The sequence below is a fragment of the Pristis pectinata genome, chromosome 4 (genome assembly GCF_009764475.1).
Source record: "Pristis pectinata isolate sPriPec2 chromosome 4, sPriPec2.1.pri, whole genome shotgun sequence".
NCBI lineage: Eukaryota > Metazoa > Chordata > Chondrichthyes > Rhinopristiformes > Pristidae > Pristis > Pristis pectinata.
Genome location: NC_067408.1, coordinates 75,170,091 through 75,192,113, shown reverse-complemented (window position 1 = coordinate 75,192,113; position 22,023 = coordinate 75,170,091). Strand labels below are relative to the sequence as shown.

The window sequence follows — 22,023 nt, the reverse complement described above, 5'->3', positions numbered from 1 at the left end:
TTGGGACATTATGTTGCAGTTGTATAAGTCGTTGGTGAGGCCGCACTTGGAGTACTTTGTATAGTTTTGGTCACCCTGTTATAGGAAAGACATGGTTAAGCTGGAAAGAGTGCAACAGAGATTTACGAGGATGTTGCCAGGACTAGAGGGCCTGAGTCACAGGGAGAGGTTGGCCAAGCTAGGTCTTCATTCATTGGAGCATAGGAGAATGGGGGGTGATCTTATAGAGGTTTATAAAAACATGAGGGCCATTGATAAGGTGGATGGTAGCAGTCTTTTCCCCAAGGTAGGGGAGTCTAAAGCTAGGGGGCATAGATTTAGGAGAAGGGAAAGATCTAAAAGGGACTTGAAGGAGGGACAACTTTTTCATGCAGAGGGTGGCGAGTATATGGAATGAGCTCCCAGAGGAAATTGTGTAAGCAGGTACAACAGTATCATTTAAGAAGCACGTGGACAAGTATGTGCAAGGGCAGGGCTTAGAGAGATATGGGCTGAATGTAGGAAATTGGGACTGGATGGGTGGGCACCATGATTGGCATGGACTTGTTGGGCCGAAGAGCCTGTATCCATGCTGTATTGTTCAATGACTCTAAAAAGCCTACTCACCAATAATCTGCTCAATGATGCCCCATTTGGGTTTTGCCAGGACTGCTTGGCTCCAGGCCATTTTGGGTGAAACGTGGATCCAAGTGCTGAATTTCAGAGAAAAAGCTAGAGTGACTTCTCTTAACTTAAATACTATCAGCACTATCTCATTTGACTGAGTGCAGGATCAAGGAGCCTTGGTAAAACTGAAATCATTGGGTGTCAACTGTGAAACACTGCAATATTTAGAATCATACCTTGCACACAGGAAGATTTTAGTGGATGTTGGAGGTCAATCATCCCAGCCTCAGGATATACTGCAGAAGTGCCTCGGGGTTAACCATTTTCAGCTGCCTCTGGCAACTTTCAAAAGGTCAGAAGAGATGATATTTGCAGATGATTGCATTATGTTAAATTCTATCCTCAGCAAATTAAACTGCACAAAACAAGACCTAACAAATACCCCAGTACAGGCTAATAAGTTGCCAGAAATATTTACACCACAAAAGTGCCAGCAATGACCATCTCCAACAAGAGAGAATGCAACCAACTACCCTTGACATTCAAAGTATTACCACCAACAGGTCTTCCAATATCAACATCATGGGGTTCACCATTGATCAGAAACTCAACTGAACCAGCTGCACGTATACTGCAGCTATGAGAGCAGATCAGAGACTGGGTGTCTTGTGGCAAATGATTCACCCCCTGATAATCTACAGCCTTTTCACTATCTGCAATGTACAAATCAGAAGCATGGTTAAATATCAAGAAGCTCAATACCTTCCAGGGCAAAGCAGCCAAGTAAATTGGTATCCCCATCCAACACCCTAAGCTTTAGTTCCCTGTACCACTGGTGCACAATGCCTGCAGTATGTAATATCAATAAAATGCGCTCCAATTACTCACCTGGGCTACTCTGACAAAACCATTCACCTTCACGTTCTGAACCTGTGACATCTATCACCGTGACCAGTGTGGTTCAAGAGGGTGGCTCCCCACCACCTCTTGAGCACAATTAGGGATGGGCAGTAAATACTGATTTTTGCCCACAACATCCTGATCCCAAAACATGAATAACTTTTTTAAAAAAAGGACCAAACTAGATGCTGCTGATAACTTATAAAAACAAGAGCATCTACTCCTCCTTGTAAATGATCCCATACATCCATTCTAATATACTGTGGTCTTTACGATGGGTTCATTGAAAATTTTGAATGGAGTATATGCTACTCGTTGAATTCTTTATTTGTCCTTTGGCTGTATGTAATGTGATAGATTCAATCTTCTTGAAGTGTTTTTATCCTTGTGGCCATGGTCCTCTGACAGTGGTATTGGGAGGTATTCCAGGATTTTGCCTATTGACAACGTAAGTATAATGATTATATTCCCAAATTAAATGGACAGAAAAGCTTGGAGAGGTTATTCCTGTCACATTGCTGCTTCTGACTTGGGGCATTAAGGTTGAGCATATAGCATTTTTTTTAAATCCAAATTGTGTTTTTGAGTCATTGCTGAACAGAATGCAGCAGTACTATCAATTATAGATTTTTTAACCATATGCTTGAAGAAAGTTAGAACATAGAAAAACTACAATACATTTCAGGCCCTTTGGCCCACAAAGCTGTGCCAAACATGTATCTACCCTAGAAATTACTAGGCTTACCCATAGCCATCTATTTTATTCAGCTCCATGTTACCTATCTAACAGTCTCTTGAAAGACCCTATTGTATCCGCCTCCACCACCGTTTCTGGCAACCCATTCCATGCACTCACCACTCTCTGAGTAAAAAAACTTACCCCTGACATCTCCTCTATATCTACTCCCCAGCACCTTAAACCTATGTCCTCTTGTGGCCACCATTTCAGCCCTGGGGAAAAGCCTCTGACTATCTACCCTATCAATACCTCTCATCATCTTATACACCTCTATCAGGTCCCCCCTCATCCTCTGTCTCTCCAAGGAGAAAAGGCCGAGTTCCTTCAGCCTGCTTTCATAAGGCATGCTCTGCATTCCAGGCAGCATCCTTGTAAATCTCCTCTGCACCCTTTCTATGGCTTCCACATCATTCCTGTAGTGAGACGACCAGAACTGAGCACAATGCTCCAAGTGGGGTCTGACCAGGGACCTATATAGCTGCAACAATACCTCTCTGGTCCTAAATTCAATTCCACGATTGATGAAGGACAATACACCATATGCCTTCTTAACCACAGAGTCAACCTGCGCAGCCGCTTTGAGCGTCCTATGGACTCGGACCCCAAATCCCTCTGATCCTCCACACTGCCAAGAGTCCTACCATTAAGACTATATTCTGCCAACGTATTTGACCTACCAAAATGAACCACTTCACACTTATCTGGGTTGAACTCCATCTGCTACTTCTCAGCCCAACTTTGCATCCTATCTATGTCCCTCTGTAACCTCTGACAGCCCTCCAAACTATCCACAACACCCCCAACCTTCGTGTCATCCGCAGACTTACTAACTCATCCCTCCACTTCCTCATCCAGGTCGTTTATAAAAATCACAAAGAGTAAGGGTCCCAGTACAGATCCCTGAGGTACAGCACTAGTCGCCGACCTCCACTCAGAATACGACCCTTCAACAACCACTCTTTGTCTTCTGTGGGCCAGGCAGTTCTGGATCCACACTGCAATGTCCCCTTGGATCCCATGTCTCCTCACCTTCTCCATAAGCCTTGCATGGGGTACCTTATCAAACGCTTTGCTGAAATCCATATATGCTACATCTACTGCTCTCCCTTCATCGATGTGCTTAGTCACATCCTCAAAAAATTCAATCAGGCTCGTAAGGCAGGACCTGCCCTTAACAAAGCCATGCTGACTATTCCTAATCATATTATACCCCTCCAAATGTTCATAAATCCTGCCTCTCAGGATCTTCTCCATCAGCTTACCAACCACTGGGCTGGTCTATAATTCCCTGGGCTATCCCTACTCCCCTTCTTGAATAAGGGAACAACATCCGCAACCCTCCAATCTTCCAGAACCTCTCCCATCTCCATGGACAACGCAAAGATCATCGTCAGAGGCTCCGCAATCTCCTCCCTCGCTTCCCACAGCAACCTGGGGTACATCTCATCTGGTCCCAGCAACTTATCTAACTTGATGCTTTCCAAAAGTTTCAGCACCACCTCTTTTCTAATATCTACATGCTCAAGCTTTTCAGGCCGCTGCAAGTCCCCACTACAATCCCCTAGATCTTTTTCCGTAGTGAATACTGACATAAAGTATTCATTAAGTACCTCCACTATTTCTTCCGGATCCAGACACACTTTCCCACTGCTGCACTTGATAGGCCCTATCCTTTCACATCTCATCTTCTTACTCTTCACATATTTGTAGAACTCCTTGGGGTTTTCCTAAATCCTGCCCGCCAAGGCCTTCTCATGTCCCCTTCTGGCTCTCCTAAACTCTTTCTCAGGTTCTTTCCTTTTAGCCTTGTACTCTTCCAGATCTCTCACATTACCTAGCTCTCTGTACCTTTTGTATGCTTTTCTTTTCCTTTTGACCAGATTTATTATAGCCTTCGTACACCACGGTTCCTGTATCCTCTCGTGACTCCCCTGTCTCATTTGAACATGCCTATGCAGAACTGCACACAAATACCCCCTGAATATTTGCCACATATCTTCCATACTTTTCCCAGAGAACATCTGTTCCCAATTTAATCTTCCAGTTTCCTGCCTGAGAGCCTCATAGTTCCCTTTACTCCAAGTAAACGCCTTTCTAGTCTGTCTGTTCCTATCTCTCTCCAGTGCTAACGTAAAGGAGATAGAATTATGATCACTATCACCAAAATGTTCACCCACTGAGAGATCTGACACCTGACCAGATTCATTTCCCAATATCAAATCAAACACAGCCTCTCCTCTTGTAGGTCTATCTACATACTGTGTCAAGAACCCTTCCTGAATACACCTAACAAACTCCACCCCATCTAAACCCCTCACTGTCTGGAGATGCCAGTCGATGTTTGGGAAATTAAAATCCCCCATCACAACAACTCCATTATTCTCACACCTTTCTAGGATCTGCTTCCCTATTTGCCCCTCAGTAACCCTATCACTATTGGGCGGCCTATAAAAAACACCCAGTAAAGTTATCAACCCCTTCCTGTTCCTTACCTCCACCCACAGAGACTCTGTAGACAGTCCCTCCACAACGTCCACCTTTTCCTCAGCCATGACACTATCTCTGATCAACAGTGCCACTCCCCCACCTCTTTTGCCTCCCTCCCTGTCCTTCCTGAAACATCTAATACCCGGCACTTGAATCAACCATTCCAGCCCCGGAGCCATCCAAGTCTCAGTAATGGCCACCACATCATAGCTCCAAGTATCGATCCAAGCTCTAAGCTCATCCACCTTGTTCACAATACTCCTTGCATTAAAATAGACACATCTCAAGCCTGTCTGAACACTTCCCTTGTCTATCACCTGCCTATGGTACTTACTCCTAGCTTCCTCTATTTGAGAGCCAAACACCTCTTCCCCAGTCTCTCCAGTATGGATCCCACCCCCCAACAATTCTAGTTTAAACTCTCCCCAGTAGCCTTAGTTGAATTGGAAGTGCACGGAAATGAGCAGGATCAGTGTGAAGGACCTCTTTCTTCAGCCATGTCCAAATTCTGCATTCATAGTAAATAAATTAATGATTGAGCAAAGTTATGTTAATGAAACAGATTTGTGTTGACCATTAGTCAGTCACAAAAGGGTAAGCAGACATAATAAAAAATAATGCATTTCAGTTTAAAATCAATAGCTTTTGTGTGTTCATGCGAATCTCTGGAAAACAGGTGATAGTGTAATATTTATGTCCCAATACTATAATGAAAGATTAATCGTATAAAGTGAAGTTAACACGTGTAATGATACGAACTACAATGAGTGGAATCAGCATAAAAATCTTAATTTATCAATAAATGAGATTCTTATTTCATACTAAGTGTTCTTTACCCCCTAAATATATTTGATCAATAGGGGAAGTTAAGGTTCCCCATTATAGAACTTTATAAATGGCTTACACAAAGAAACAGTGAAACAGAAGTAGTATTCTGCTCCTAGAGTCTGTTTCACCATTCATGTATCTCAATTTCATTTATCTGCCATTCCATGATGCACTTAACAGAAATCTATAAGCACAAGAAATTTTTTTTTTCAAACAGGTCATTAGAGAGTGGACTGCTCTGGGCTTTAACCACTTCTCAGTATATTGCCGAAACCAAATCGGATAGTGGTTACAATCTAAAACAACTGTATGTTACAGTGGATAGGTAAGTATTGTTCAAGAACTTCTTTCAATTATTGATTAAGGTTACATGCATTGTGTCCCTACCTTTTATTAATGCTGGCACTTTGTCATCTTGGGAGTGGCTATTTTGCCTTTTTTTCAATCTAAAATGTATCTTTGGATTCAGAACCTTAAATAATTCACTGAAAGCGTATCAGTTTTGTGCGATTTTGCTTATGGCAGATGTACTGTTTTTGTACAGATTGAGAATAATACGGTATTGTAACTCACACTCACTTTTAAAGAAACTGCCCTTTTAAACTCTAAAAGTTATAATATCCCAAAATAAATTCAGAGTCAATAGCACATTTTTGAGGACAGTTATTTATTTATTGCAAAGAGAGTTTATCAAACTTGGTTACATTTTAAACTGATTGCTTTTCTTTCTTAAAAGTCTTGAATGCACCATTTCTTGTAACTGTAATACTTAGTTCCAGTAAGCTTTCTTATTGAGCCAACTTCCAGTATGCTATTATTGTCACACTAATGCATTGCTATTGATTTTACTTACTTGTGTTTGTACTCTCCTCACTTGGGCTAGAATTCTATGCAACATTCCTGTCTGATTAGCAATAAAGATTAAAGGCAATGTGATAAAGAACAAAAGGAAAATGAGTGTTTGGGCCTTCTTACTTATTAATCCTAACCTCTATAACCCTAATTGCTCTTGAGATGATGATGGTGAGCTGCCTTGAATTATTTCTCTTTGTATGATGACGGTACATCCACAATGGAGAAAGCTATGGAGTTCCAAGATATTAGCTCTATTTTCAGTTGTTGCCAGTTGTTCCTTCGATATTTGCTGAGTGCAGCTGGGATGAGAAATTTTGCATTGCCCAGGTTCCTTACAAATTTACTTCCTAGAGTTGCCATTGTGAAGTTGGTGTTTCTCTTATGGCAAAATGAAAACGTAATGAGTTCCCAATGAATGTAGTGCGCCTTGTACTGGCCTCTACCTACTCCGTTTAGAGGATATCATTACTATATTTGCAGTCTTTCTAAAAACCATTTGAATTTGCCATTTCAGATTTTTCCCTTTGACTGAAGCAAGTCTGCACACTGTTCAGAATATTATTCCATCTGTTCTTCAGGAAGATAAAGATCTTATTTTGTTCCAGTGCATTGCAAAACTTTCTACAAGCAAGGGTTCAGATATTACCAGTATTGATGGTCAGTGTTTTGCTTTATTCATTTAAATATCATAATAAGCATTATCGCAGGGGAGGTGGGGGTGTGCATGGTGGCACAGTAGTTAGTCCGGCTGCCTCTCAGTTCTAGGTACCTGGCTTTGATTCAGACCTTGGGTTCTCCCTGTGATCACATGGGTTTCCACTAGGTGTTCTACCCATATCTCAGTGATGTGCCGTTAGGTTAATTGGCCACCACGAATTACCTCACAAATGAATAATAGAAAGTAAAAGGGGAGTTGATAGGCAAGTGAGGGAGAATTAAGTTGCAGGGCTCCAAGAGAAAAGGGAAGGGAAATGGGACTGTTGGAATTGGTGTAAATGTGGAATTGGTGTGCTTGATGGTCGGTGTGGTCTCAGTGGGCCGAAGGACCAGTTTCAGTGCTGTCTGACTAAATTGAAGCCATGTCTGCCTTTTCACACAGATGTAAAAAGTGGTATAGCATTTCTCAAAAAGAAGCTGAGAGATTTATAATCTGTCAATAATTTATTGCTCAACCAGTTTAACGGAAAACAGATTAACCGGTCAGTTGTTGAATCAAATTTGGTAGATTTCGTCATGTTCTCTTTGAAATGATCTGTTATGAAAGGGAAATACGCATGGAAGAGCAATCTTCCTTTAATCAAAATGTCTGACCAGAAATTGCAAATAACTTTAATTCCTGTCTAAAGATGCTCCTGTTTCACTTGTGTAAATTAATTGCACTAATAAACAAAAATAAAATCACCAAAGCATCCCTTTCCCACATATACTAAACAAGTTTATAAAGAATGCAATAATAAAAAAAACATTGTCAATGCCAGTTTTCAGACTTTTACAAAAGAGATCATATTGAAATTTTCCTTCTTTTAGCATAAAGTAACTCGCATGCTTATTCACAATACTTGCTTCTTGTTGTCAAAGTATTATCTTTACTTATCTTTTAGTAAACTTGGTTGTCCAAAGTTCTGCTGCATGTTCAACCATCATCCCTATATCACTGACCTACATTGGCTCCTAGTAAAGCAGCACTTTGAATTTTAAATTCCCTCCCTTGCTTTTAAATTTCTTCGGACTTGTTCTTCCTTTCGCCTTTAATTCCTTCTGTGCCACACCCTCAGTGATGCACTGTCTGCTTCAGCTGCCTCAATCATCCCAGAATTTAATTAATTATCACTGCTCTTTCCGCTTTGAACTACAAGCTCTATATTAGTGTCCTCCTTTTCCCCATGTTCTTTTGTTGCTCATCAATAACCATTCAACCACTTTCGCAAGGTGCAGATTTCTGTCAGCCTCGACTGATTTCCTACATCCTTTATCTCCCCTTTTTTACACTTCCATCAATAAAATGTTGATTTCTTCCAAATTTTAATTTTTTAAAAATAACAATGATAATCAGTATTTCATTATGCCATGTATCCATGTATCTTTGACTTGCTCACAAACATGCAGTATTTAACTAAATACTTCGTGCATAAAGTAATTGAATATATAAAAAAATCAAGTTCACATTCAGACTTTTTGGAGGACGCTGCAGTCCTCACATAACAACTCTAGCTATGGCATTAAAATACACAAAAAGAGAACTGAATATTGTGATATTTAAGATTATTTAGTATTGTTATATCTTTGTTATATAACAAATATATATATTTTGTTATATCTTTGATATATCTTTTTGTTATATCTTTTTGTTATATCTTTGACCGAATGTAAAATATTCTAGATATACACAGAAGATGGCAGCAGTATTTACATTCCACAAAGTATTTTTGTTTATGGGAAAAAGATAATACAGCACCACTTGATAATTTTTTGGTGCTTTAGCTAGAGGTGTGGGGACATCATAACAAAGTGCTAAAATTAGCAATGTATAGCCAATAGGTGCCACTCCATTGAAATTTAACAGGCAAGTTCAGACTTTCTGATGTGAGAGTTCAATAAAATATTTCTGATCAGAAGTTTTTAGTAGAACATGTGAACCATGCAGAATTTTAAAATTTGGATAGCTATCAAGACACATCTTTTCTCCTGTGTTTCACAGATAAAAATATTGGCGCTGAAACAATAAAAGCTGATGACAGATTAGGGTATATTTATGAGAAACAGACATGAATAAGACCAAAAAATATTCCATCTGGGGACTCCCACAGGACAGTTACAAAGTCAATATATAATTCAACCAAACAGTTCAAGAAATCTAAAGTTCTCACTGAAGCTGTGCTAAACTCTCTCATTTGATCTGGGGGATAATAGGGACAGCATTGTTGACCTTTGTGTCCTTGAACAGAATATCAGAGTTAAGCCCCAACTCCATTCCTGTTCACTATCCTGTGATCCCTTCTGAAAAGGGCAAATATGAAGATGAGAAGAAGAGCTTGATTTTACTGGGCCTTATTCCAGAGCATCAAATACAAACAGATTTTGTTGGCAGTACTGCCTGATATCACAGAATCAGAATGTGCTATTGCGCAGTTTGTAAATAAATCTGTGTTTGCCAAAAGGAATTTCTGCAAGGAGATGCATAAAAAATTATCTAGTGAACCAAACTTGTTAGTTTAATCTGCTGATGGAATAGATATCTCTCTGAGTCATAGACCAGAAAGAAGCCTTTTGACTTTTCCTGAGTAAGGCCTCTCTCACCTGGGGAGAAAGAGGCTGGTCTATTCTGTATCTTCTGGTGATCAAACACCTGATTTCTGGTTATCATTTTCAAAAAACATCTTTTGCACTTTCACTCATGCTCGGTATCCTTTTTTGTAATGTGGGAACCAGAAATTTGCACAGTATCTGAATTCATCTTCTCTGGTTTTGAGTTCTGCTCTTCTAAATATGACCCCCATGCTTTCTCAGCAGTTTATATGGATTTTTGGTATTGTTATTTGAATATTTTGTAGATCTGTATCCATTAGAGGGTACAGTTTTAAAACAGAGATGAGGAGAAATTTCTTTAGCCGGAGGGCGGTGAATTTGTGGAATTCCTTGCCAGGTACAGCAGTGGAGGCCAGATCATTGGAGGCGTTTAAGGAAGAGATAGATAGGTAGATATCTAAATAGTCGGGGTTTCAAGGGATATGGGGATAAGGCTGGAAATTGGGATTAGAATAGTTTTTTTTTCCTCCTCCACCCCCCCCCCCCATTTCTCATTTCTTTTTCTTTTTTCCCTTTTCCTTGGAGCAGACTCGATGGGCCGAATGGCCTCCTTCTGCTCCCTTGCCTTGTGATCTTGTGATAATCTATCCATTTGGACTCTTATTTCCTAATAGGATTTTATGGCAGCCTTATTATTCCTACTACTAAAGTACACTACCTTGCACTTATTTAAATTGAAATTTATTTGCATTTACGTGCTCATTCTACAAATTCTGCTGGTGTCTTGTGTTTTGCTCAGCCTTCCTTGGATTTGAATGTACCACACAGTTTAACATTATTCATTAGTTTTGTTGATCTTCCAGTATCCAAGTCATTTATAGGGACAGTAACAATAGGGGTCCAGGCATTTTTCCAATCTCCATGTTTTACACTTTATAGCCATCATTTTGATTTACACTTTCAATCTATTCTGCTCCTTATCACTGATTCTACATGATCAGTCTTGAGTCTTCTAGGTGGTTTCTAATTGATACTTTTTGTAACTTATTCAAAGTATTCTCTAGGTTGATCAATCATGTATTTCCTTTTGAAAGCGATGCTAATTTCCTATAGTACATTTTCATTTTATAAATATTTTTCTGTTATGTCTTTGAGCAAAGAATCCATTACTTTTCAAGAACACATGAAAATAAGAACATGAATAGACTATCAGGCCTGCTCAAACCTGCCCTGCCATTCAGTATGATCATGGCTGATCTATCACAGGCCTCAACTCCTCCTCTGTGCCAGTTCCTCATAGCTATCAATTCCCTGATCTTTCAAAAACATATCTACTTCCGCTTTAAATACTGATTTAATAATGGTTTGGCTTCCACAGTTCTCTGGGATAGAGAATTCCAGAGAGTCACTACCTTCTGCGAGAAGAAATTTCTACATCTCAGTTTTAAATAACTGGCCCCTAATCTTGAAACCTTGTCCCTTCCTTTTAAGACTCCCCACTGGAATCTACTGAAACATCTAGAATCTACCCTGTCATTCCCCTATAGGAGCTTCAATAAGATCACCCCTCTTCTAAACTCTAAAGAATAATAACCAAACCTGTTTAGACTCTCTTAATAGTCCAGTCCTCTCATCCTAGAAATTAGCCTGGTGAATCTCCTTTAAATTGGCTCCAATGCTACAATAGCCCTTCTTAATTGTTCTGTTCAGAGTATTCTAGGCCTCACCAATGCCCTGTACAATTGTAACAAAGCTTCCCTTTTTCTAAACTCCATCCCCTTTGCAATAAAGGCCAATATGCTTTTTGCCTTCTCAACTACTTGCTACACCTTCCTGCAAACCATTTTTGTGATTCATGTAAAAGAACACCTAAATCTCTCTGTACTTCACTCATTCACACTCTTTGTATTCAGATAATAATCTGCCTTTCAGTTCATCTCACCAAAGTGCATGACCTTAAATCTTATTGCTATTACCTAGAATCTCCCCAGCATTGACTTTTTTTTTATCTTCTCTCCTTTTGCTCCTTTTACTGGATCTAGTTGAGATTCCTCTTATGGAAAAAGCATAAAACGCTGAAAACACTTGGGTCTGTGGTGGGAAAAACAAGTGTTAGTGCTTCAGGTTGATGGCCTTTCACCAGAACTGACAATTGAGTTGTTTCATTGGCTTATTTTTAACAACCACTTTTTGCTTATCTGTTCCCTAATCATTTACTTTTCTTGTAATAATTACCTTTGTCAGACCTTTACCCCTAACTCTTATCTCTTTTATCTTCAGACTTTTGCTATTTCCATGAAATGCCTTTCCTTCCTTGCTCCTCAAAAGTTTTATCAATTGTCTTATTTAATCTTTCCTCTGAAATCTTGATGTCATTCTCTTTCAGATGGATCCTGTCTTAGCAATTGTTTCACTGCACCACCTGTAGTAATTCCAGTGCTCCATAAAATCAACCCTCCTTTCCATTTCTGGCACATGTTTAGCTCTCTTTGTCTTAGGAATTAAGATGTGGCTCAGCTAACAATTACCACCCTTGGAGTCCTTTTGATTTTAGTCCGTTTATTCCCAATACTCCCTTAACAGGACTTCCTTCCATTTCATTTCCATGCCATTGATCCTGTCCCAGTTTATGACAAATGAATCTCATTCCCAATTCTTCTCTGGATAATTTGAGATATCTAGTACCGGGAACAGATGATCAGCACTCCTTCCTGGACTTGCATTGATGGCTGCAGAGGATGTTGTCTATCTCCTGACTTATGTGCCAAGGTCAGCATCTCGCTATTCAGCCTGCAGCTTTCTGCCACATTTATACAGATAGTAAGCACATCATTTCTACTAGATAGAGTCAGGATCCTTCTGTGCCTTCCCTTGGTCCCCAAATCCTGCTGATTAACAGACGCATACTCCAATTCTTGCATCTAGCATTACTGACCAGACCAAATGACCAGAGCAAATTAGCCAAATATTGCTCCCCTTGTATTTCATATCAAAAGGTCTGTAACTTGCACTCAAGCTCAGTGGCTCTGAGCTAATATGCTTCAAGGTAGAGGTATTTTTCATATGTGTAGCCATCTGAAACAGTCTCAATATTCACATATTCCAACATGCTGCAGAACCAACACATTGGCTGTGCTCCCAATCCGGTATTTTATACTGCTTTCATTTATAGCTGGCGGAAACTTATTTTGAGAACTAGCAAAATCACCAGAGTCTTCAATAGGATTAGTGGGTGGACTATAATGAATTTTAATTAATTAGTTACACTATATATTTACATTTAAAGTTGTTAATTTGGTTTATATTTATTATTAAAGCATAGGTAATTAAGCACTTATGCAAATTCTGCCATTTCTCTCCAATAACTACAGATTTCTTTTCTTCTCTCTTCATTATGTTAATACTCTTATGGGGCTCTCCAATGGTCTTTTTAAAGTATTATGAAGACATTTTTGATGATTTCCATAAATCTGTAGTCTCATTTTGAGCCATGCATTTTGCTTAATCCTTGCACATGTTTCCATAATGAGTAATTATCATATTCCTCCCAGTTCTGAATATATCAGGAGTTTCATCTTTAAAAAATTTAACACTTCCATCTGTGAAACAAAACATCTTCAGAATCATAGAATTGTTATGGCATAGAGAGAGAAAATTAAGCCTATTATGTGTATGGAGGTTCCTTGCAGAGCAAGTCAAGTCAAATTTATTGTCATGTGCACGAGTATGGTGAAGTACAAGTACAATGGAAAAACTTGCTTGCAGCAGCATCACAGGCGCATAAATACAGACAAAACACAAAATATAAATTAAGCATAACTGATACATAAAATTATTACATACAGTGGGGGAAAAAAAGACTTTTATTTGCACTAAGGTCTTGCTTTCGCACAAAGGCACAATTGAAGACAGTGGTATTGCAAGAAGTCTGCAGTGTTCCATTGCTGATGTAGGGTTAGGGTTGTGCAGGTACATCCATGAACCTGATGGTTGTAGGAAAGTAGTGGTTCCTGAATCTGATGGTATGGGACTTAAAGATTCTGTAATTCCTGCCTGAATGGTAGCAGCAAGAAGAGGGCATGACCTGGATGGTGGGGATCCTTGATGATATATGTTGCCTTCTTGAGGCAGCGCGTCCTGGAGATGCTGTCAGTGGTGGGGAGGGCTGTGCCCTTGATGGACTGGGCTATGTCTCTTGCATTCCTGTGCATTGGAATTGTTGTAGTAGGCTGTGATGCAACCAATCAGAGAGAAGGAATGGAACCATTGTTACTTCTCAAGTGTCTGTCCAGTTTCCTTTTGAAGGCTCTGTTTTGATTCTTTTACTTCCATCTTTACAGGAAGTGAATTCCAGATACTAATTGGTATTAGAGTACAAAACATTCCTCAGATCCTCCTGTGTCTTTTTCCCTGAATTTTAAATCTGTGCCTTTGCCATGAATGGAACCATCTTTCTTCTATTTATCTTTTCTAAAACCAGTCAAGATCTTGTGCCTATCTACCAAAAGTCCTACATGCTGCCTTTGCACCAGACCAATCTATTAGCTGAAATCTCTTTTCCCTGGAACCATTTGAGTAACTCTTTTCTGCAACCTCTTTAGGACCTTTACATCATTTCTAAAGTATAGTGCTCTAACTTAAACTTCATGTTTCAGTTCCCTCAATGATTTAATTTTTTTTTAATGCAATTTTATTGTGAACGTATATCTTTAGCTTGATAATCACTGGTATAAAGTGTATTCTGTTTCAATTCACTTCATAGGAGGGTTTGGAAGCCTCACCATTATAAATAGCTACTCAAAGAAAGGAATCAATGAGGGTGATCACATTCTAGATGATCAACTGTTTATAGATGTGTTAAATATAATCATGGGATGGAGAAATCATGACGAACAAATATTTTTGTTTGACTGGTAAGATGAATTTTCTAAGTTTTTGCTTTTTATTCGTTTTATTTTTGGTTGAAGACATTGTACAACCCAAAAGCATTGATTTGTGGCCAGTTGTAAAAGTTTGTCTGATGTTTTAGATATAGTTAATAATTTGACAAAACAACATATCAAAAACAGTATGCTTTATGTATATTAATTGTTTTTGATTTTGGATAGTAACAAAATACTTGATGATGAATGAATGTTATAATAAACAATCAATATTAGATTGCTGTTAATGTTAAGTGATTGATATTATGGTCGAAAATGCAGCATCTTCTTGCTTGACAATTGCAAGTACATTTCAAAAGTACTTAATTAACTGGAAGGCACTTTAGGATAAAGTGGTGAAAGATTCTATTTAAAGATAAGCTTCCTCTTCTGTGTCATTAATACCCTGATTAGTTTGAGTCCTTGTGGTGATTTTGGTTGAGGAAGACTGAGGACTGTTGGAGAACTTCCTCTCAAATCTGTAATATCCACTTGAGAAGGCTGACAGGACCTTGCTTTATTTTCTCAGCCAAATAATGGTACCTTCAGCCTAGGTAATGTTCTGTCTGATTTGGATTTGAGATTACAATTGGTATATAAATCACATAAGTTTTAAGTAATCTACATGTATGGATGTTAATAGCACAAGATGTCAGACCAAAAGGGCCACACTTTACAATATCCAAAGTAAGCATTCATCCCTTCAAAACTCAGTCTATTATTGTTACTTGAGAGCACAAAAGAAAAGCAGTTCTGGTGAACATGTATAGTGTTGTGAATAATACCTGCAAGGAGTGAACCAAAGAGAAATCCAATGGAAATTAGCAGCTGTTTGACCTATATATTTTCTCCATTTATTGTCACAGAAATTCCTGAGGTTTCAAATGAAAATTTTAAAATGTAAACGTCCTCATTTCTTGTTTTAAACTTTATTCTATTTCTTTTACTCTCTTCCTAAAATAACAGAGGGAATCTTTAAACAGATAAAATATCCCTTTGCATACTTCATGCCTATTGGTTTCAGTTCAGCACTGATAGCCTCTGCCCTCCAGCTTAAAGAATTGTGCAAGAAATGATGGAAATGTTTATAAAGTTAATAAAAACAGTTTAATTTTTGGTACGGTTATCTTTTTATTTACAATGATGAGTAATTCAGAGAGTGTATCGTTACCGATATTTGAATGAAAGCATGATCTAATCACTTTAAAATGTATGATGGTGCTTTGATTCTGTGGTTTAGGTGGTTTAATAGATTTTTAAAATCTTTTTAACATCTCTGCTTTCTCTCTAGCACTTTAAAAAATCCAGAACCTCATTTGCTTGGAATCAATGTGGAAACTCTACGCTTTCTGAAACTGTTGATCAAATATTTACCAACTTTACTAACAAATGAACAGTGGGACTTCATCATGTGTTCCACTTTGATGTGGTTGGAGGTGAGTTTTAGAATAAGAAAACAGATTGCTACTCAAATAAAAATTATGACATTATGGTCTTTTAACTGGACTAATTACAGAATATATAGCTGATTTCCTTGTTCATTAACATCTTGGTAACTTTAAGGAAGACAAATAAACATTGTCTGGATTACACTGTAGGAATAACAGATTCTCAGGATTCACTGTTATTAATTAGTAAATTGGCAAGTACAGTTAAACATGGTCAGTTGCTGTCTTGCTCCCACAAAACCTTTGCTATACTGCTACGGGTGTGAAATCTCATTTTTTCCAAAATTTAATTTCCATAGAACCATACAGCACAAAACAGGCCCTTCGGCCCACCGTGTCGTGCCGTCCATCAGACCACCCTCACACTACCTAACCCCTTCCTCCCGCATATCCCTCTATCTCACGTTCCTCCATATGCCTATCCAACCAGCTCTTGAACCTGTTCAATGTATCTGCCTTCACCACCACCCCAGGCAGTGCATTCCATGCACCAACCGCTCTTTGGGTGAAAAACCTCCCTCTGACATCTCCCCTGAACCTCCCACCCATAACCTTAAAGCCATGACCTCTCGTCTTGAGCATTGGTGCCCTGGGAAGGAGGCGCTGACTGTCTACTCTATCTATTCCTCTCAACATTTTATATACCTCTATCATGTCTCCTCTCATCCTCCTCCTTTCCAGTGAATAAAGCCCTAGCACCTTAAGCCTCTCCTCATATTCAATACTCTCCAATCCAGGCAGCATCCTGGTAAATCTCCTCTGCACCCTCTCCAACGCCTCCACATCCTTCCTATAATGAGGCGACCAGAACTGAACACAGTACTCTAAGTGTGGCCTAACTAGAGTTTTGTAAAGCTGCATCATAACCTCGCGGCTCTTAAACTCAATCCTGCGACTTATGAAAGCCAACATCCCATTGGCCTTCTTAACTGCTCTTTCCACCTGTGAGGCAACTTTCAACGAACTGTGAATATGAACCCCCAGATCCCTCTGCTCCTCCACACTGCCAAGTACCTTGCCGTTTACCCTGTACTCTGCCCTGGAGTTTGTCCTTCCAAAGTGTACCACCTCACACTTCTCCGGATTGAACTCCATCTGCCACTTGTCAGCCCAGCTCTGCATCCTATCAATATCCCTCTGTAAGCTCCGACAACCCTCCACACTATCCACAACACCGCCTATCTTAGTGTCGTCCGCAAACTTACTAACCCAGCCCTCCACCCCCTCATCTAAGTCATCTATAAATATCACAAAAAGTAGAGGTCCCAGAACCGATCCCTGCGGGACACCACTAGTCACTGCCTTCCAATCCGAGGGCACTCCCTCCACCACAACCCTCTGCTTTCTACATGCAAGCCAATTCCTAATCCACACAGCCAAGCTTCCTTGGATCCCTCGGCCTCTGACCTTCTGAAGAAGCCTACCATGAGGAACCTTATCAAACGCCTTACTAAAATCCATGTAAACCACATCCACCACACTGCCCTCATCAATCTTCCTGGTCACGTCCTCAAAGAATTCTTATCAGGCTTGTGAGGCAAGATCTTCCCTTCACAAAGCCATGCTGGCTGTCCCTAATCAGTCCATGATTCTCAAGGTGTTCATAAATCCTATCCCTTAGAATCCTTTCTAACAGCTTACCCACCACAGACGTGAGACTCACCGGTCTATAATTCCCTGGCCTATCCCTATCACCTTTTTTGAACAAGGGGACCACATTCGCAACCCTCCAATCCTCCGGCACCACCCCCGTAGACAACGAGGACTCAAAGATCCTTACCAGCGGTTCAGCAATCTCCTCCCTAGCCTCTCGAAGCAGCCTGGGGAAAATCCCGTCAGGCCCCGGAGATTTATCTGTCTTAATATTATTTAACAACTTCAACACATCCTCTCTCTTGATGTCAACAACCTCGAGAACATTACCCCTACCAGCACTCCCTTCCGCATCATCAAGACCCCTCTCCCTGGTGAATAGCGAAGAGAAGTACTCATTGAGAACTTCTCCCACTTCTGCCGCCTCCAGGCAAATTCTCCCACCTTTGTCCTTAATCGGACCTACCTTCACCCTAGCCATCCTCCTACCCTTCACGTACTTGAAAAAGGCCTTGGGATTTTCCTTAACCCTACTAGCCAAAGCCTTTTCATGTCCCCTTCTAGCTCTCCTCAGCCCTTTCTTAAGTTCCTTCCTCGCTACCCTATATTCCTCACGGGCCCTGTCTGAACCTTGCTGCTTATACCTCACGTATGTTACCTTCTTCTCCCTAACAAGTCGTTCCACCTCTCTCGTCACCCACGGTTCCTTCACCCTGCCATTCCTTCTCTGCCTCACCGGGACATATTTATCTCTAACATCCTGCATAAGATCCCTGAATATCGACCACATCCCCATGGTACATTTTCCTTCAAAAAGGACATCCCAATTTACACTCCCAAGTTCTCTCCTTATAGCCTCGTAGTTAGCCCTTCCCCAATTGAAAAACTTCTTGTCCTGTCTGCACCTGTCCCTGTCCATGACAATTTTAAAGGTTATGGAGCAATGGTCACTGTCCCCCAAATGCTCACCCACCAATAGATCCTTCACCTGTCCCGGTTCATTTCCTAAAACTAGATCTAACATGGCATTCCCTCTAGTCGGCCTGTCAACATACTGCGTCAGGAATCCCTCCTGGACACACTTAACAAATTCTGTCTCATCTAAACCTTTGGCACTAAGCAGGTTCCAGTCTATATTTGGGAAGTTGAAGTCTCCCATTATAATAACCCTGTTATTTCTGCTTCTCTCCAAACACTGCCTGCCAATCTGCTCCTCTATATCTCTACTGCTACCGGGGGGCCTATAGAATACTCCTAGTAGAGTAACTGCTCCTTTCTTGTTCCTTAACTCCACCCATACGGACTCTAGAGATGATCCTTCTACAACATCCATCTTTTCCACAGCCGTAACAGTGTCCCTGACCAGTATCGCCACCCCTCCCCCTCTTCTCCCCCCCTTCCCTATCCCTCTTAAAACACCGAAAACCAGGAATATTCAATATCCACTCCTCTCCTGACGTCAGCCACGTCTCAGTAATAGCCACGATATCATAGTCCCCCGTACTTATCCAAGCCCTCAGTTCATCCCCCTTATTCCTGACACTTCTTGCATTTAAGTAAACACACTTCAGTCCATCTATCTTACTACTTTTACAGCCTGTATTCTGCTTCTCCTTCCCCAAAGCCTCTCTGCCTGTTTGATCTAACTTTTCCCCATTCCCTTCTTCCTCTGACCTACTCCTCCGGTTCCCTTCCCCCTCACAAACTAGTTTAAACCCTCCTGTACCACCCTAGCAAATCTCGCCGCAAGGATATTGGCCCCCTTCTGGTTCGGGTGTAACCCGTCCTCTCTCTACAGGTCCCATCTTCCCGAGAAGAGATCCCAATGATCCAGAAATCTAAAACCCTCCCTCCTGCACCAACTTCTCAGCCACACATTTATCTGCCACCTCCTCCTATTCCTACCTTCACTATCACGTGGCACTGGCAGCAATCCCGAGATTGCTACCCTTGAGGTCCTGTTCCTCAATTTTCTGCCTAGCTCCCTGAACTCACTCTTCAGGACCTCACCCCCCTTCCTACCTATGTCATTGGTGCCAATATGGACCACAACCTCTGGCTGCTCTCCCTCCCACTCAAGAATTCTGCGGACCCGATCAGTGACATCCCGGACCCTGGCACCTGGGAGGCAACATACCATCCGGGATTCATGCTCACTGCCACAGAACCTCCTGTCTGTTTCCCTGACTATCGAGTCCCCTATCACTACTGCATGTCTCTTTCCCACCCTTCCCTTCTGAGCAGCAGTACCAGTCCCAGTGCCAGAGACCTGGTAACTGCAGCTAGGCCCCTGCAGGTCATCCCGCTCAACAGCTTCCAAGGCAGAAAACTTGTTACTGAGGGGAACAGCCTCCGGGGCTCTCTGTCCTGTCTGCCTGCCTGACTTCTTCTTCCTCTTCCCTCCCCTGACCGTCACCATTCTATCTGCCTCCTGAACCTCAGATGTACCTACCCTAAGGGGAGTGACTGTCACCTGATGCACCGTGTCTACAAATCTCTCTCCCTCCCTTATGCTGCGCAGTGTTTGTAGCTGCGACTCCAGCTCATCAACTCTGAGCCGAAGTTCGTCCAGCCTCAAGCACTTACTGCAGATGTGGCCATCTTGGACCGCAGCAAGGTCCACGAGTTCCCACATCAAACAGCTGCAGCACACCACCATGTCCTCCATCTGACTACCTTTTTTTTTCCCTAGTTAGTCCCACCTACAAATCTATAATGACCAAAAGCTAAACCTTGCCTTTACCTACTTACCAGTTACTTACCCTCCTTGCCCCTTCGCGCCGAAGCCCCTTGAGCCAAAGCCCAGAACACTCTGCTGCTACTCACTCCGCTGCCCGCTCCGACGCTGCCCGCTCTCAAGGCTGTTTGCTTTTTAAGCACACATTTAGATCACTTCTAGAGGGGGTTCCAAGAATTATGGATGGAAAAGCTCATGTAAATTCTTAAGCAGAAAGCGTAATGAATAGCAAATATTGTTTGTTTGCCATTAATTGCAAAATCTGAACTATTTACCATATCAGAGTTCTAACAGACTTAAGCTTTTAAGTCATATCAGAAATTGAGAAGAACAACTAACAATTGACCATCTGAGCTGCTGACAAATACATGATCAGTTTTGATCTGAGGATTGTCTAACTTCCCTTGGGTACATAAGTGTTCTTATTTCAACATACCATCAATAATCCTCCTTTTGGATGTCAAGCAAGATGTGAGAGTGCAACATTAATGGAGGGATTTCATCTAGCTCTCTCTTCCTATTGCAAACTTCTGACACTTTCTCTTTGTACCTGAGGACTGATCAGAGATGAGGGGTTATTGAACTTGAACATCGCAATCATAATATCCTGTCTTCCTCCCCCAACTAGAGTTTGTTATGTAATCTCATTTAGGTTTCTTCGCTCACCATATTAAGATTAATTTATGCAGAAAGGCAAAAAAAAAACGAGTTTAGATAGTATGTTATGTCCAGCTTCCCTACACTTGTGCTTTTTCATACAAAAAGCATATGAAAATTTGAATATAATGAAAACTAATACAGGTAAAAGAGAAATTCTAGGAGGCAATTGGGCAGGATTGTGGCAGTCATTGTATTTATTAGGGATGCATTTAGAAGTTGGGGCAGCAGAAGGATCTTTATTATCAGTATTAGAAATGTTAAGTTTCTAATGTGTAAGCTGTCCTTTTCTTTAAAGGTTAAATTATCAATAAATTTCTCATTCAAGAACAGGAATGATGTTTGTTTTACAAAGGCTATTGAATTAATACTGGGTAGTATATGGTGTTTCAAATAAAATGTACATTCTGTTGTGCTTTTCTTTCTTTTACCTCTGTCATTTTCTGGATTCAATGTATGAAATTTGTACTTGTATCTTGTTAACTTTTCAAGATGCTATGGCTGTATTTGCAAATAGATTAGAATGGCAGTTTACCATCCTGTACTAATTTTTTTTTCCTGTTATCCTCTTTATTTCAGACTTGTAGTAATACTGTATCACTTGATTCCAAGCCCCTGATGCTGCATTTTGTTTGTCAGTGCTGTGGCATGCTGTCAGATCTTAGCTACATGTTTCAGACTTTAACACCAGAAATAAGTAAAGCTCTTCCTGCTAATCTTCTGAACGAATGGAACAACTTCTTTGTAGAAGGAGCCTACAGCCAACTGTTACCTCTGTTTTTAAAAATTGCAGGTAATGAAGTATTTTCACACTTCTGAACTCCAGTGGCAAGAAGGAAAATGCTTTAGTGAAACATAGATTCTGTAATAGAGATATTGTGTATACCGGAAGAATGATTCTATGACTTTTTCCTATTTAATTCCTTTCTGTGTGGCATGGGAATGAATGCATGTTGTAAGTGTGGAGTATCATACTTGTCTTGTAAGTACTGCTATCTTTTTGCA

At 40.6% G+C, this 22,023-nt stretch overlaps 1 protein-coding gene across 4 annotated transcripts in view; it reads left to right on the top strand.

Moving 5' to 3' along the window:
• The window catches only part of ltn1 (listerin E3 ubiquitin protein ligase 1), a 99,390-nt gene that overhangs the window by 58,293 nt on the left and 19,074 nt on the right, over window positions 1-22,023 (top strand). For all 4 annotated transcript variants that reach the window (XM_052015152.1, XM_052015153.1, XM_052015149.1 and 1 more), the window contains exons 18-22: window positions 5,778-5,885; window positions 6,930-7,072; window positions 14,424-14,574; window positions 15,875-16,019; window positions 21,598-21,811. In XM_052015152.1, coding sequence (XP_051871112.1) covers window positions 5,778-5,885; window positions 6,930-7,072; window positions 14,424-14,574; window positions 15,875-16,019; window positions 21,598-21,811 — 761 coding nt within the window. The remainder of the gene's footprint in view (window positions 1-5,777; window positions 5,886-6,929; window positions 7,073-14,423; window positions 14,575-15,874; window positions 16,020-21,597; window positions 21,812-22,023) is intronic.